At 38.0% G+C, this 18341-nt stretch overlaps 1 protein-coding gene across 1 annotated transcript in view; it reads left to right on the plus strand.

Moving 5' to 3' along the window:
* Nucleotides 1-18341, plus strand: part of LOC131404745 (complement receptor type 2-like) — a 160355-nt gene that overhangs the window by 125567 nt on the left and 16447 nt on the right. Inside the window, exons 47-53 of the mRNA XM_058539761.1 lie at nucleotides 6646-7044; nucleotides 8394-8570; nucleotides 8655-8757; nucleotides 10012-10097; nucleotides 11911-12138; nucleotides 13133-13309; nucleotides 15480-15665. Of these exons, the coding sequence (XP_058395744.1) occupies nucleotides 6646-7044; nucleotides 8394-8570; nucleotides 8655-8757; nucleotides 10012-10097; nucleotides 11911-12138; nucleotides 13133-13309; nucleotides 15480-15665 (1356 nt within the window). The remainder of the gene's footprint in view (nucleotides 1-6645; nucleotides 7045-8393; nucleotides 8571-8654; nucleotides 8758-10011; nucleotides 10098-11910; nucleotides 12139-13132; nucleotides 13310-15479; nucleotides 15666-18341) is intronic.

Here is an 18341-nt window from a genome sequence, read left to right on the forward strand (position 1 = left end):
ATTGCTGGATCATATGGCAGTTCTACTTTAAATTTTTTGAGGAACCTCTATACTGTTTTCTATAGTGACTGCACCAATTTACATTCCCACAAACTGTGTACAAGGGTTCCCTTTTCTTCACATCCTTGCGAACACTTGTTATCTCATCTTCTTGACGATAGCCATTCTAACAGGTGTGAAGTGATATCTCATTGTGGTTTTAATTTGCATTTTCCTGATGATTAGTAATGTTAAGCATCTTTTCATGTACTTGTTGAACATTTGGATGTCTTCTTTGGAAAAATGTCTATTTAGTTCTTCTGCCCATGTTTTAATCGAATTATTTGCTTTTTTCTTACTGAGTTCTATGAGTTATTTATATATTTTGAATGTTAACCCCTTATCCGATATATGGTTTGCAAAAATTTTCCCCCATTCTGTAGGTTGCCTTTTCATTTTGTTAATTGTTTCTTTTGCTATGCAAAAGCTTTTATGTTTGATGTAGTCCCATTTGCTGAGTTGTGCTTTTCTTGTTTGTGCTTCTGGTGGCACATCCAAAAAGCCATTGCCAAGACCAATGTCAAGGAGCCTCATCCCTACTTTCTCTTCTAGGATTCTTATAGTATCAGGTCTTATATTTAAGTCTTTGATCCATTTCAAGTTAATTTTTGTGAGTGCTGTAAGACAGGGGTCCAATTTCAATCCTCTGCATGTGTTTATCCAGTTTTTCCAGCACCATTTGTTGAAGAGACTATCCTTCCCCCGTTGGGTGCTCTTGGCTCCCTTGTTGAATATTAGTTGACCGTATAAGCAAGGGCTTAATTCCGGGCTCTCTATTCTGTTCCTTTGGTCTATGTATCTATTTTTGTGCCAGTACTATATTGATTTTGTAACTTTGATTACTGTAACTTTGATTACTGTAACTTTGTAGTATAGTTTGAAATCAGGAAATGTGATACTTCCAGCTTTGTTCTTTTTCATTAGGATTGCTTTGGCTGTTCGGGGTCTTTTGTGGTTCCATACAAATTTTAGGGTAGTTTTTTCTATTTCTGTGAAGAATGCCATTGTTATTTTGATGTGGATTCCATTGAATCTATAGATGGGTTTGGATAGTATAGACATTTTAACAACACTAATTCTTCTGATCTATGAATATGGCATGCCTTTCCGTTTCTTTGCATCTTGTTCAATTTCTTTCAGCAAAGTCTTACAGTTTTCCTGTAACTTTAACTTCCTTAGTTAAAACTATTCCTAAGTATTTTATGCTTTTTGATTCTATTGTAAATGGGCATGTTTTATTTCTTTTTCAGATGTTTCATCCTTAGTGTATAGAAATGCAACTGATTTATGTATGTTGATTTTGTATCCTGCAGCGTTACTGAAATCATTGATTACTTCCCACAGTTTTTTGGTTGAGTCTTTCAGATTTTCTAGGTACAGAATCATATCACCTGCAAATAGTGACAGTTTTACTTCTTCAGTCCTGATTTGGATGCCTTTTGTCTCTTCACATTCCCTAATTGCTCTTGCTAGGACTTCCAGTACTTTATTGAATAAAAGTGGTGAGAGTGGGCATCCTTGTCTTGTTCCTGATCTTAGAGGAAAAGCCTTCAATTTTTCTTCATTTTGTATAATGTTACCTGTGGGTTTGTTGTATATGGCCTTAATTATCTTGCAGTATGTTCCTTCTATACCCAGTATGCCATGGTTTTCATAATGAAAGGATGTTGTGTTTTGTCAAATGCTTTCTCTGCATCTATTGAGATGATCATGTGATTTTTTGATCTTTCATTTTATTAATGTGACGTATTACATTTATTGATTTTTATATGTTGAAACATCCGTGCATCCCAGAGATAAATCCCACTTGGTCATGGTGTATCATCCTTTTAATGTGTTCTTGAATTTGGTCTGCTAATATTTTGTTGAGAATTTTTGCATGTATGTTCATCAGGAATATTGGTCTATAGTTTTCTTTTCTTGTGGTGTCCTTATCTAGCTTTGGTATGAGGGTAATCTAATGCTGGCTTCATAGAAAGAGTTTGGAAGTATTCCCTCTTCCATAATTCTTTGTAAGAGTTTGAAAAGAATTAGTGTTCATTCTTCTTTAAATGTTTGGTAGAACTGGCCAGGGAAGCTGCCTGGCCTTGGGGTTTTCTGTGTTGGGAGGTTTTTCATTACTGATTCAATCTCTTTGCTTGTTATTGGTCTGTTTAGATTTTCTGTTTCTTCCTGATTCGGTCTTGGTAGGTTTTGTGTTTCTAGAAATTTTTCCATTTCTTCTAGGTTATCCAATTTCTTGACATATAATTGTTCATAATAGTTTTTCACGGTCCTATGTATTTCTGTAGTATCAGTTGTAATCTCTCCTTTTTCAGATCTAATTTTATTTATTTGAGTCTTCTCTCTTTTTTTCTCAGTCTGGCTAAAAATTTGTCAGTTTTGTTTATCTTTTCATAGAACCATGTTTTAGTTTCATTAATCCTTTCTAATGTTTTGTTTTTCCCTGCTCTGAACTTTATTATTTCCTTCCTTCTGCTCTGAACTTTATTATTTCCTTCCTTCGCTCACTTTGGCTTAATTTGCTCTTCTTTTTCTAGTTCCTTGAGGTGTAAAGTGAGGTGGTTTATTTGAGATCTTTCTAATTTATTAATATATGCATTTATTACTATAAACTTTCCTCTCAGAACTGCTTTTGCTGCATCCCATAAGATTTGATATTTTGTATTTCCATTTTCATTTGTTTTGAGATAATTTTTTATGTCCCTTTTGATTTCTTCATTGACCCATTGGTTGTTCAGGAGTATATTATTTACTTTTCACATATTTGTAGATTTTCCAGCTTTCCTCTTGTTGTTGATTTTTAGTTTCATACCATTTTGGTCAGAAAAAATAGTTTGTATGATTTCAATTCTTAAATTTGCTGAGATTTTTTTTGTGCCCTATCATATGATCTATCCTGGAAAATGTTTTGTGTGCACTCGAGAAGAATGTGTAGTCTGCTGCTGTTGGATGGAGTGTTCTATATATGTCCGTTAAGGCTATTTGTTCTAGAGTATGGTTCAATTCCAGTGCTTCCTTGTTGATTTTCTGTCTGGATGATCTGTCCATTGCTGACAGTGGGGTACTGGAGTCCCCTACTATTATTGTATTGTTGTCTATTTCTCCCTTTAGATCTCTTAGTATTTGCCTAGTATATTTTGGCACTCTGATGTTGGGTGTGTATATATTTATAATTGTTATATCTTCTTGATGTACTAAGTATTATCATTATATAATGATCTTCTTAGTCTCTTGTTATCATTTTTGGCTTCAAGTTTCTGATATAAGTATAGCTATGCCCACTTTCTTTTGATTTCCACTTGCATAGAATATCCTCTTCCATCCCTTCACTTTAAGCCTATGTGTGTCCTTAGAGCTGAGATGAGTTTCTTATAGGAAGCATATAGTTGGGCCTTCTTGTTTTATCCATCTAGCCACTCTGCCTTTTGATGAGTGAATTCAATCCATTTACATTTAGAATGATTATTGATATGTAAAGACTTACTACTGCTATCTTGTCATTTGCCTTCTGGTTATTTTGTTTCCCCTTTGTTTCTTTTTCTCTCTGTTTCTCTCTACCTATGTAAAGTAGTGGTTTTCCATGGTGATTTGCTTGGTCTCCCCTTTTTTATGTTTCATGACCCTAGATTTTTGCTTTGTGGTTACCATGTGACTTACATAAAACATCTCATAGAAAAAATAGCCCTTTTTATGCTGATTGCACCCTATCTTTATTCACATATAAATTTTCCACCCTTCTCTACTCCTGCCCTTTTATATTTTTGATGTCACAATTTATCTTTTTATGCTGTGAATTCACTGAGAATTTATAGTAGCTATAGTTATTTTTAATGTTCCTTTGCTTAAACCTTTATACTATAATTAAGTGGTTAAGACACCATTCTAATATAGAGTTACAGTTTTCTAATTCTGAATGTTTTTCACCTTTGCTAGAGTATTGTGTACTTTCATTTGCTTTTATGTCAATAATTAGTGTCTTTTCATTTCAGCTTGAAGAACTCCATTCAGCATTTTTTGCAAAGCAGGTCCAGTGGTGGTGAACTCTCTCAGTTTTTATTTGTCTGGGAAAGCCTTTATTTCTTCCTCATATCTGAAGGATACCTTTGCCAAATAAAGTATTCTTGGCTGGCAATTTTTATCTTTGAGCCCTTTGAATATGTCATTCCACTCTCTCCTGGCCTGTAGAGTTTCTGCTGAGAAATCTGCTGATAGCCTAATGGGGGTTCTTTTGTAGGTTACTTTCTTTTTTTCCCGGGCTGCCTTAAGGATTCTTTCTTTATCATTGATTTTTGACAGTTTCATTATAATGTATTTTGGACAAGGTCTTTGCATTGAGATAATAGGGTGTTCTACTAGCTTCTTTGATGTGTATGTTCTATTCCTTTCCCAGGTTTGGAAAGTTCTCAGCTATTATTTCTCTAAATACACACTCTGCTCCCTTCTCCCTCTTTTCTCCTTCTGGTAAATCAATTATTCTTATATTTGTTTTTCTCATCATATCTGACAGCTGTCATAGGATTTCTTCACTTTTTAAAAATCTTAGTTCTTGCTCTTGTTCTGAGTCATTTCTAAATTCCTATCCTCCAGGTTGCTAATTGTTTCTTCAATCGGATCTGCCCTATTTCCTAAGCTCTCTTGTGTATTCTTCATCTGATTCATCGAATTCTTCATCTCCAGAGTTTGTCTGTTTTTTATTTCAATTTCTTTGGTAAAGAACTCCTATTCATTAATTGTATTACTTACTTCATTGAATTGCCTTTCTGAGTTTTCTTGTAGCTTGTTCAACTCTTCATAACATCTATTTTGAATTCTTTATTAGTTAGATCACAATATTCCATGCCTTTGGGTTCAGTTGCTAGGGGATTATTATTTTCTTTTTTGGATTCCATATTACTGTGATTTTTCATAGTTTTTGACAAAATGTGCCTCTGCAATCACATTTGAAGTAGCACACACCTTTCTTAGTTGTTTACTTTAACTGTTACAGTTCAACATGTGTCATAGCTCAAGTTTTGTTTTTTCTTTACCTGAGTTGGCTCTAGGGCAGCACTCAGGAGTGGGATGCTGGCATAGAAACGAAGAAAAAGCTGGCGTAGAAATAGCTGGTGGCAGAGTAGGGGGAGGTGTGGGCTTAGCACCTGGGGCTTATGTGGGTACCCACTGCCAGTAGGAAGATCCTCCAGTTGGGGTACTCCCAGAGGTCCAAGGGCATACCTCCTGCTGAAATCCTGAAGCACACAGTAGAGAATTCATTCCTTCAATGTCCTTTGTTATTCTGATCTGCTTCTTTCTTCTTCCTCTCCCTCCCCCTAGTCACGGAGGTCTCTCCTCAGAAATCCATGCTGCAGGAGAGAAATGGTTCCCTCCAGCTGTGACCCACATAGCTTGGCAGTCAGTCAGTCACCACTTTCTCTTTTCACCTCCTCTGTGGGGGAGGTTGCTGTTGTCACTGCTGGCAAAAGGAAACTGACTCCTAGAGATTCTCCTCCTCTGCCTCCAAACTCATCTCTATCCTGCTTCTATGGTGTGCCTAGTTCTCCAGTTAGGCTGGCTGGACTTCCAAAAATTCTCTATCTCCCTTGCATGTCCGCCCTGTTTTGCCCTCTCCAGCTTTGCTTTGTCCCCAGTTGTGGCAAGTGGGGGTGGGGCAGGTTCACCTAATCCCTTGGATCTGCAGCCCCTCCAAAGTCCTTTCCCCATACTTTCTGAAGCACAGGTGGGTAAAAATCTCCTGGGTGTTCTGTTGTAATGTGCAGAGGCACTTTTGTTTGGAAAAAAGGAACGACACACACTGCCATGGGCTGATATCACTCTTGTCTTTTCTCTTTTCCTGATGAGTAGTGCCAGAGGTGGTGAATTTAACCTGAAAAGATGTTATTAAATAATCAATAGAAAAAACAGCTCAGCAGTAAGTAGATAATTTAACAATCTATGATACAATCACAGAGATTATCCACTCAAAATCACAAATATGTAAACCATAATAATACATGGATATTTTTACAGGAACTAATTATCACAGACAGAACCCATATCACAAACACGTAAATTTCAACTATGTAAACATGTCTGATTATTAGCAAATATTAGAAGAAAAGTATTGTAATTAGTTATAGTTTAGAAAGTTAATTGATTCTTTGTTTTTGTTATTTAAATTCATAGTAAAAAAAATAATTCTGAAAAAAGGAAAACTACAGAGAAAGTAAAAACATCAGTGGTTGTCAGGGGTTGGGGTGAGGGGTAGAGTTAATAGGCAGAGCACTGAGGATTTTTAGGCAAGTGGAAATACATAATGATGGATATATGTCATTATATATTTGTCTAAACCCATAGAATGTGCAACACTAAGAGTGAACTCTGATATAAACTATGGACTTGGGTGATTATGATGTGTCAATGTAGATTCATCAATTGTAACAAATGTACAACTCTGGTGAGGGACGTTGATAATGGGGGTGACTGTGCAGGTGTAGGGGCCAGGGGATATGGGAAATCTCTGTACCTTTCCCTCAATTTTGCCAAGAACCTAAAACTGCTCTAAAAAATTTGTCTTAAAAAAATTGAAAGCTAAGCTTTTGTTTACTATGCTCTCCCTTACTCCAGGTATATCTTGTGAGCCACCCCCAGCCATATCCAATGGAGACTACTACAGCAGCAATAGAACTGCTTTTCAATATGAAACAGTGGTCACTTATTGGTGTTTCACTGGGCCAGATGGAGAAAAGCTGTTTGACCTTGTGGGAGAACAGTCGATATCCTGTACCAGCAAAGACAATCAAGTTGGTGTTTGGAGCAGCCCTCCTCCTCAGTGTGTTCCTGCTAATAAATGCACAACTCCAGAAATTGAAAATGGAATTAGACTATCTGGAAATAGGAGTTCATTTTCCTTAAGTGACATTGTGAGATTTAGATGTCAGCCTGGCTTTGTCATGAAAGGGTCCAACATTGCGCAGTGCTGGGCCAACAACACATGGGTGCCTGAGCTGCCAAGCTGCTCCAGGGGTGAGTTTCATCCACTGAGACTCTGCTGGGGGTATATGGGGAGGGTACATGATAAGAGTTGTTGAAATTACGGAAGGTGTGTGTGTGAGTGTGTGCACACACAAAGACGATGAAATCGTTATAAACACTCTAAACGTAACTCTACTATGTTATCTCTGATGATAATAATTGTCAAAAAGTAATGGTTTACCTTGTGTCATCTGAAAAACACACATTTTTTATGCATTGTTTAATTTAATACTTAGAGTAAACATATGAAGTAGGAACTATTCTTATTCCCATTTTACATTGAGAAATCTGAGTCATAGAGACGTTAAATAACCTTTCCCAGGTCACAGAGCTAGTAAATAACAGAATGAAGCCTGGAATTCAAGAGCCTTTCTGATTGCAGAGCCTACTGATAATATATAGTGAAATGTACGATGAAGATAATGTATGATAACAGTGACGTAGATCTCTCATTGGAGGGGGTCAAGAGGCAAATAAGTCATGGGACCTAAATGATAGCATCAGATTAAAAAGGCCTGAGACTTCAGTCATTCTGTTCTAACTCCTCCGTGTTATTATTGAAAACTCGGAGGCTCCGAAAGGGGAAATGACTCGCTCAAATACAAGAAAATAATTTTTTAAATTTTTATTCAATTATATATGGTTCAAATTGAGGCTCAAATGTATTCTGATGCCCTGAGCACACATCAATTGGGCTACGGATGGAGGCAGCCAAAATTTGAGTGAAAATATGCTCTAAGCAATATGTTCTCTCTTCAGAAATTCTATAGGTTATTTCTTTTAAGGGAATTTTGTTCTTGATGGCTTCTCTTGTCTTCTGGTACTGAAATGGCTGTCTTAGCAGTGCAGTGGGAAGAATATGGGCTGGCACATAGGGACCAAGAGCAGGAGCAGGGAGGAAAAATGAAGGGGTACGTGTGACTGACTGCACAGTAAGCTAGGTGAGGGGGTCTGTTTGATGAGACTTGGGCAAAGGTGTCTTTTGTTGTTGCCAGAAAGGCTACCTTTCTAGGAAGTGTAAGAGCAGAACAAGCCACCAGCACTCACGAATCTGTACTGGACAGCCAGTGGTGGAAAGCAAAAGGAATACTCTGCTTCTAGTCTTAGCAACATTTTAGTAGAACTAACACAGACAAGGTGTTGGAAAGACCTTGGTTCTAGTTATAGCTCTGCTCTGTGGCTTAAGTTTGGTCATCAGTAAAACATGGGTACTGACTACCAGATCTTTTCTTTTAAAATCTGTACTCTGTTATTAGGATTTTTAAGCTCCCTGGAAGGCAGAGGGTATAGCAAAAGATATCTTCCCACAACTGACAGGCACTTTGCTATTCTTTCCACAGTATGTCAGCCGCCTCCAGAAATTCCACATGGTAGGCACACTCCAAGCAATAAGGATGACTTTCCCCCTGGGGAGGAAGTGTTCTACAGCTGTGAGCCCGGCTATGATCTCAGAGGGTCTGCTTCTCTGCGCTGTACGCCCCAGGGAGACTGGAGCCCTGCAGCCCCCAGATGTGCAGGTGGCCACACTCTTGTCTGGTTTTCAGATCAGTGATCTCTTGGTCACTCACATGGCAGTCTTACTCTTGTTTTTTTTCTCCTAGTGAAATCATGTGCTGACTTCCTGGACCAACTCCCTAATGGCCGTGTACTCCTCCCACTTAATTTCCAGCTTGGGGCAAAAGTGTCCTTTGTTTGTGATGAGGGGTGAGTGTGACATGGAAGAGAGACCAGGGACTCAGTGCTGGATAGTGACTCTTGGGTTCAGGAGTTAATCTACAAAGGGGGGCTGACCTATGGAAAAGAGGTACCCAGGGAGATTAATTTCTGGGTAGTTTTGAAATAAGGCTAAGGACTCAGTGGCACCACTATTAGGAGATAAAGAAAATGGCACATTTAATGCAATGTGAAGTACAAACATAAATACAGACACTTAGCTTGAATTTATGGTTGGAACTGGAAGAAAATGGGTGAATAGTTGTTTGGAGGCAGGAAAATGTATTTTTATGGAAAATTTGCTGGTAAAAAGTTTGATGTATAAGACAAAAATTGTTTCCATTGTGATAAAAGTAGGCAAGGGTTGTTTCAGAAATCTTAAAGCCAATCAATAGTAGAATTTGTAACAGTGTATGGATAAGTGTTTTTAATCCAATCACATGTCTTTGCATCAGCAATGTCTTTGACACTGGAATCACAATGGCTGATGTTATTGTTTCAGGTAGTATTATTAGACGGTTATGTGGATCTAGTATTCTCGATGGTCTGCGCTACCTGTCTGGGGGAGGACCAAGATTGGGCAATACAGCAATTATTTTTAATGATTTCCAAGGAATCTTTGACATTTACAAAGCCTACCACCCAATAACGATCAGCAGATTTCAGAAGGACTACAGGAGCCATTAACAAGCTAGGCCTTTCAGGGTGGCAAAGACTCCTCCCCTCATCCCTCTTTATTTTCTCGAACATTTGGCCCATATGCTTCTGTGAGCCTCTTTCTGGTCATTACAAATGTCACGGCCAGAACACTGCCATTCTCTTTCCAGATGTTCTCTGCTTTGCTCACCCAGATCGAGAGCTGTCCTTCCTCACGACCCACTAATGAGAATAAGTGGGATGTCAGAGGGCTGTCAGTGAGAGATGCGTGTGGGTCTAGAGCACAGGAAGGAGTACAGCCTGTGTTCAGTAACTTCTCTAGGTGACACTGGGCTATGATGTCTGTATGACTATTAAGTGTACAAGTTCTGATTGCTTTGCCTGTCACAGGATACTGTGATTCTTTAGAATAATTTGGCTTCAGTTCCTGCCCGCTACTGAATTCAGGTCCCTAATGAACTGAGACATTTAGCTGGGCCTGAACCGAAGAACCAAATGGTATTTAGGCTGAAGTGAGAAAGTTGAGCATCTATCAGTGATGAGATGAAGGGAATTGCTCACCCATTTGTACCCCTTGTTATTCTTCAGGTTCCAATTAAAAGGTAGCCCTGCTAGTCATTGTGTCTTGGTTGGAATGAAAAGCCTTTGGAGCAGCAGTGTTCCTGTGTGTGAACGTGAGTAAAAGGAACAACTATGCAGGCTTGATACTCCCCTTGGTTTTTTTTTCCAGCATGTTTTGCCTTGGGGAATCACCTGTTTTCTGGATCTTTATTTAACTAAGTTACTGATAAAATACTTCTTTGTTGGAAGAACTTCAAAGGGGTGTTGTAGGTCTTATACATCATGTGTTTATGTTACTAATCCGTAAACCACTAATTTAATGCCAGTGGTGAATTTTGTGGGGAATATGTAGGGAGAAACTAGATGACATAAAGATACCCCAAAATTTATTTATTCATTTATTTTTTAGCTTCACCATCGAGGAGTAACCTCTCTTAAATGTTTATTTCCTTTTATCCCCCACATCTCTAAACTATTTATTCAGTCTGTTATTTAGTCCACAGTATTTACTGAGGAAGGGCTTCCCCTGGGCAAGGACTTTCCCTGTGGGAAAAGGGCTGAACAGGAAAGTCTTATCCCTGCTCTCACAGAGTTCATTTTCTACTTGGGGAGGCAACAATGAACAAGAAAATAAATAGGTAAACAAATAAAAATAAAATATATAAGAAGGTATGTTAAAAAGTGGTAAGTGTTATAGAGAAAATAAAGCAGAGTTAATGATAAGTTAGTGTGGAGCAGTGAGGTGAGTCAATATTTGAAATGATGAGGTGACGTGCCCTCAATTTCGAAACCACTCACTTAAATACCAAATGTTCAGAAACTGATAAATAGATAAAAGTGTTTCATACACCAAGACATTACTGATTTATCCTACTCTGTTCATTAAAGCAAGACAAGACTTTTTTTTAAATCCGTTTTTCCTAATGATTAAAAATTGTTCATTTTAATTTAGATTTTGTTAAAATATCTTGCTAGAAATCTATTTGGACATCTTATGGGATAATGGTGGAACTTTATAAGAACATTCAATATGTATAACTCAGATATCCAACAAACTGAGCCTTGCTGAGACACATAAAGCTGAAAATAAGTATATAAGTAAACTTTGGAGAAACACAAACACACAGGTAAAATCCAGTAAGGGAAGTCTCTTGTTGTTTGATGCACTAAGGCCTTCACTGTGTTTATTCACACAGTTCTGACAAGGTTTGGAATCTCTTCCTAAATCCATATCAGATTAGATGCATCAAATTAGTTTTAGGGAAAGAACTGCTAGAAACACATACACTAAAAGCAGGAAGAAATGACACCTGATAGCTTGGAAGAGAAAAAAAAACTCAAAAGAAAAACACAAAAGGCTCCAGGGAGCCATTTAAGCTGGCTATAAAGAACCCTATAGGAATCAATGTATTCTGATGACACTACTGTATATTTGGTATTGGTACTGATCATAGTGGTCTTGGGTCATGAAGGAATGTTTACATCTGCTGAAAATGATGATCCATGTTTAATAAACTTCACAAAGATTTCCCTGGACTTTCAGATCTTTGAGGGCCAAAACTTTGTCTGTCTTGTGCCCTATTATCAACCCAGCACTCTTATGATGTCTCACATAAAGTAGGTTATCAAATGGTTGCTGAAAAAAAACAGATTAATCCCTTTCCAAACTGATTAAAAACTTAGCTACCTAGAGGATTTTTGAATTTTACAATAAACTGTAATTTAAGTCTCACCTCAGTTAGTTCCTTCTCAGAAAAACCCTTACATATTTACATTGGCATCCACCAATCTTGGATGGATTGACCATCCACAGTTATGGTCTCATGGAAAAAAAACTTATTCATAACACAGTCCCAGGTCACTATTATTGTATAATCACTTTAACTGAAACTCTAATGGAACCTAAAGCTCTTGTATTCTTTCTAGAAATCTTTTGTCCAAATCCTCCGGCAATCCTTAATGGGAACCACACAGGAACTTCTCTGGGAGACATTCCCTATGGAAAAGAAATATCTTACACATGTGACTCCCACCCAGAAAGAGGGATGACCTTCAACCTCATTGGGGAGAGCACCATCCGCTGCACAAGTGACAGTCAAGGGAACGGGATTTGGAGCGGCCCTGCCCCTCGCTGTGAACTTTCTGGTCCTCCTGGTCAGTGCACAATTCCCCACACTCCAGATGGATCAGAATGTCTAGGGGAGAACCTCCACATTTCTATGGTTACAGTCATTTTTGCTTGTGAACATGGCTGTGTTATAAATGTCAGACACAGAATTACCTGCCAGGTGAATAACAGATGGGTTCTAGATGAGCCACACTGTGTCCCAATGGTGGTATTCTGATGACCCTGCTGGGGTGAGGACTGTGGGATGGTGAGGAGAGGAGGGAATGAAGAGCAGCAAGATCCGTGAGGCCCACATTTTAGAGAATATTTCCGAAGCACTGAAAACAAATGCCAGAGAAAATACTCTGTTATGCCATCTATATTAGTTGTTTTCATACTAGATAGATGGGTGTGCCGAGCAAAACATACATGTTGATGGCAGTAATTCACTTCAGAATTGATAATGCCATAGAAATAGTTTAAGAAACTCCTGATATAGGCATTATTATACAGGCATATACTCCTTTTCTTACTTCTAAGTGTTCTGCTCAGCCAGTGACTGTATTATGTTGACCCTTCATCTCATCTTTAGCAAAGGGAACTCAGGACACCCTGGAAAAGTGGAGTTCAAGGTTGTGCTCTTGGCCTCTGTAGCTCATTCCTCTTCCATATTAGTCTGGCTTTAAATGACAGTACCTGACCATCATAGGCTCATTTGTGGCTGTGATTGTTGACACGAGCTCCATCCTCCAGTGAGGACAGACAGTGTTGAATTGGTAGTCTGTAGATCTCGGTGGTGCTCCCACCTGGTGCAGTTACAGGTAGAGAATATGGATGATCCAGTATAAAAGTTGACAGGTCTGGATTTAGAGAATCGTTCTTCCCACTGATCAACAAACATTTAGTACCTTGGGAACTTGTCTGCCTTGGGACTCCCTGTGGCTCTAATAGCCAGAGATACTAATAGATTGTGTTGGCGTGTTCATACTTCTATGTTTAACCGAATGTCTCTTCTTGTGTTTTGGGGAAACTTGTTCTTAGCATGCCCACATCCACCCAAGATCCACAACGGGCATCTCATTGGAGGACATGCATCTCCATATCTTCCTGGGGTGACTGTCACCTACACTTGTGACCTAGGCTACCTGTTGGTGGGAAAGGCCTTCATTTTTTGTACACACCAGGGAACCTGGAGCCAATCTGATCATTATTGCAAAGGTATTTCTTATTCTTTCTGGATTTTTATGGAAAATTGATGCATGAGGCTAATAAGGCTGAGGGATCATTTCTGAGAGGATCATGAAATGAGTATCGACAGAGGAGAAGAACAGAACAAAAGGTAGGAAGGATCTCAATTCTACTGAATAAGTAGGAAGAATCGACAGAATTTCCAGTAATACAATAGACATCAAACACCAATTTTAAAAGATTTACGAGCTTTTAACTAACAAAATGTTTCAGCTCTAAAGGACCTCAGAGGGTCACAGGTGGTCCTCACAAATACCCTTAGAAGGTAAATAGGAAACTGGAAGCACACTTTGTTTTGAGGAAAACTGAAACCTGAAGCAAGGTTGAGAACAGTTAATTTCTGGAATTACTGGATATGGAGCCTCACTATAATCTTCAAGCCCAAAGATGAGGTGTTTATTTCATCTCTTCCCTGGAACAAGTCCCCAGGAATTACTTACTTTATTTCTGTCTATGTATGTGAAAATGGCTTCTGACTTAAAAATCTTTGGTGGCATTCTAAAAAGCTACAAAATGTGGAATTAAAAATAATATTCTCTGACTAGGCATCGTACTGAGGTCTTTCCAAGACTTATTTGTGTTAGTCTCCCAAAGAATCTGATGAGGTGGGATTATTATTCCTGCCATCTTCCAGAGGAGGACAATGAGGTTTAGACAGACACAGTAACTAGTCCATGGTCCACAGCTCATGAGTAGTGGTGCCAGGATTGCAGCCCTGCTCAGCTCCTGCTTTTGCACACTGCACTGTATACTGTCTTCTTTTAAATGTGGTTCTTTTGACTTTGCAAAACTACAAGTTAGTGATTTTGCTTTGTTTCTTTTCTTTTCTTTCTTTTTAGAAATACTAGGCTTTGGGCAGGATGAGAGAGGAGGGATTTCAGACCTGCTTGTGTTTCTAATGTTAAGAAGCAGTTAGTCCTACAGCTGCTGTGATTACAAGATCATAGGGCCCTCCCCAGTTTAAAAGTCTCAGAAATCCTTCTTGTCCTCCTAGCTCTTTGATTTTAGAGATTTTGATCTTAGAGGCCCAGCACAGAGATGGTAAGTGACTCTCCTGTGTTTATTTGCAAGAGGGGACTGCACAAACTACAAGTCCCTGTGGCTCTGCAGACAACAGAAAGCTCACCCCTCCTTGCTTTAGTTGCATAAAGAAGTATGAAGATTCAGGGAATAGTTCAATGATTAGTTATACAAATTAAGACTTTGGGAAAGTTATTCTCCTGAAAATAAAAGGGTAATATTCTACTCTCTTGGCAGATGCTTTCTTTTTATTTAAGTAAAATTCATTTTGTCTTGATAACTGCCCTGTTCAAACATGTTTTATTGCAGTCATTCTCTGTCTTTACCGTTAGCAAACTCAGTCAAGAACCTTGTTAAAAGGCAGATTCTTAATCTCTATTTCCAAGAACTCTGACTCGGACATTTTGAGGTTGGGTCCAGAGGTCTATTTTTAACAAACCCATCAGAATATTCTAATGTAGGAAGACTACAGACTATATTTTGGGAAATAGCACTTTGCCTTGTTGTTTCTTATAAAGAAAAAAAAGAACTTAGGCTAATTTTGAGACTATTACAACTGAAAAGCAGGCTTTGCTTGAATTAAAGAAGGTATCGATGACTGGGCAGAGAAAGAAAGCAAAACAAAAGTTGACCTAAATGAGATAAAATAAAGTAGAAAAATGATATTTTAAATTCAGAATCATGATTTATTAACTTCTTTGTTCTATATATAGAAATGAGCCAGAAACATGCATTTAATCAAGAGGCAAAATAGCAGTATTTGTTGTATACTCAAAGAGAGTTAATGTAATATTCCTGTTTCCTTATGGTGTGACCCAAGTGGATCCAGGGCTGGAACATGGTTATCCTAACTCCTAATATTACCACAAGAGTTGTCAATAATTAAAAGTGGATGTGAAGTACATTAGATATTCCCTTACTTTACCTAAGAAATGAAAGTCAGAGAATTTAAATCATAAGATGTTGGGGGGAGGGGGGAGTCAGTAATTCTTGATTGAAAACATGACCCATCTTTGCTGAAGGCTAAGTAGGTTTAGGGTCATAGATGTTTCCATTAGGACAGTTTCAACTAACAATTAACAATGAAATATCAATTTCTTTCTGACTTTTCTAATTTCAGAGGTAAAATGCAGCCTCCCACAGTTTATGAACGGAATACGGAAGGAGTTGGAAATGAAAAACGTCTATCACTATGGAGATAATGTAACTTTGGAGTGTGAACATGGATATACTCTGAAAGGCAGTCCCCAGAGCCAGTGCAAGGCGGATAATACGTGGGACCCTCCTCTGGCCATATGTACATCTCGTAAGTGCAGATGCAAGGAATGTAGGTCCTTCCTAGTCATGGTTACTGTTCATTCATTCATCCATACTGTCATCTTCTTTTTTTTAAATTTTTTGTTTATTGCAGTAACATTGGTTTATAACATTGTATAAATTTCAGGTGTACATCATTATACTTCTATTTCTGCATAGATTACATCATGTTCACTACCCAAATACTAATTACAACCCATCACCACACACATGTGCTAAATTATCCCTTTCACCCTCCTCCCTCCCCCCTTCCTCTCTGGTAAGCACCAATCCAATCTCTGTCTCTCTGTGGTGGTTTGTTGTTGTTATTAAATACTACTTAATGAGTAAGATAACATAGTATTTGACCTTCTCCCTCTCACTTATTTCACTTTGCATAATACCCAAAATGTCCATCCATGTTGTCACAAATGGCTGGATTTCATCGTTTCTTATGGCTGAGTAGTATTCCATTGTGTATATATACCACATCTTGTTTATCCATTCGTCCCTTGATGGGCACTTAGGTTGCTTCCAAGTCTTGGCTATTGTGAATAACGCTGCAATGAACACAGGGGTGCATGTATCGTTATGCATTGGTGTTTTCAAGTTCTTTGGATAAATACCCAGCAGTGGATCAGATGGTAGTTCTATCCTTAATTTTTTGAGGAATCTCCATACTGTTTTCCATAGTGGCTGCACCAGTTTGCACTCCCACCAGCAGTGTATGAGAGTTCCCTTCTCTCCACATCCTCTCCAACACATGTTGTTTCCTGTCTTGTTAATTATAGCCATTCTGACGGGCGTGAGGTGATATCTCATTGTAGTTTTGATTTGCATTTCCCTGATAATTAATGATGTTGAACATCATTTCATGTGCCTGTTGGCCATCTGTATATCTTCTTTGGAGAAATGTCTGTTCAGGTCTTTTGCCCATTTTTTAATTGGGTTGTTAGTTTTTTTCTTGTTGAGATGCGTGAGTTCTTTATATATTTTGGAGATTAACCCCTTATGAGATGTATGGTTTGTAATTATTTTCTCCCAATTGTTAGGTTGCCTTTCATTTTGTTGATGGTTTCCTTTGCTGTGCAGAAGCTTTTTAGCTTGATGAAGTCCCATTTACTTATTTTTTCTATTGTTTCTCTTGTCAGACATGGTGCTTGAAAATATGTTGCTAAGACTGATGTTGAAGAGCGTACTGTCTATGTATTCTTCTGGAAGTTTCATAATTTCAGGTCTTACATTCAAGTCTTTAATCCATTTTGAGTTAATTTTTGTATATGGTGTAAGGTAAGGGTCTACTTTCATTTTTTTGCATGTGGCTGTCCAGTTTTCCCAACACCATTTGTTGAAGAGACTTTCTTTTCTCCATTGTATGTTCTTGGCTCCTTTGTCGAAGATTAGCTGTCCATAGATGTGTGGGTTTATTTCTGGGCTTTCAATTCTATTCCATTGATCTGTATGTCTGTTTTTGTGCCAGTACCATGCTGTTTTGGTTACTATAGCTTTGTAGTATATTTTGAAATCAGGGAGTGTGATACCTCCAGCTTTGTTCTTTTTTCTCTGGATTCCTTTAGCTATTCGGAGCCTTTTGTTGTTCCATATAAATTTTAGGAGTCTTTGTGTTATTTCTGTGAAAAATGTTGTTGGAACTTTGATGGGGATTGCATTGAATCTATAGATTGCTTTAGGAAGTATGGACATCTTAACTATGTTAATTCTTCCAATCCAAGATCATGGAATATCTTTCGATTTCTTTGTGTCTTCTTCAATTTCTTTCAGCAATGTTTTATAGTTTTCAGTGTACAGATCTTTCACCTCTTTGGTTAAGTTGATTCCTAGGTATTTTATTCTTTTTGTTGCAATTGTGAATGGGATTGTATTCTTAATTTCTCTTTCTGCTACTTTGTTGTTAGTGTAGAGAAATTCAACTGATTTTTGTATGTTGATTTTGTATCCTGCAACTTGACTGTATTCGTTTATTACTTCTAAAAGCTTTTTGGTGGATTCTTTAGGGTTTCTATATATGAAACCATGTCATCTGCAAATAGTGAGAGTTTCACTTCTTCCTTTCCAATTTGGATCTCTTTTATTTCTTTTTCTTGCCTGATTGCTCTGGCTAGGACTTCCAGTACTATGTTAAATAGGAGTGGTGAGAGTGGGCATCCTTGTCTGGTTCCTGTTCTTAGAGGGATAGCTTTCAGTTTTTCACCATTGAGGATGATATTAGCTGTGGGTTTGTCATATATGGCCTTTATTATGTTGAGGTACTTTCCTTCTATACACATTTTATTCAGAGTTTTTATCATAAATGGATGCTCTATCTTGTCAAATGCTTTCTCTGCATCTAATGAGATGATCGTGTGATTTTTATTATTTATTTTATTAATGTGGTGTATTACGTTGATTGATTTGCGAATGTTGAACCATCCCTGCATTTGTGGAATAAATCCCACTTGATCATGTTGTATAATCTTTTTTATGTATTGTTGTATGCAATTTGCTAGTATTTTTTTTTTTTTTTTTTTTTTTTTTTTTTTTTTGTGAGGAGATCAGCCCTGAGCTAACATCCGCCAATCCTCCTCTTTTTTTGCTGAGGAAGACGGCCCTGGGCTAACATCCGTGCCCATCTTCCTCCACTTTATATGGGACGCCGCCACAGCATGGCTTACCAAGCAGTGCGTCG

The sequence above is a fragment of the Diceros bicornis genome, chromosome 4 (genome assembly GCF_020826845.1).
Source record: "Diceros bicornis minor isolate mBicDic1 chromosome 4, mDicBic1.mat.cur, whole genome shotgun sequence".
NCBI classification, from domain to species: Eukaryota; Metazoa; Chordata; class Mammalia; order Perissodactyla; family Rhinocerotidae; genus Diceros; species Diceros bicornis.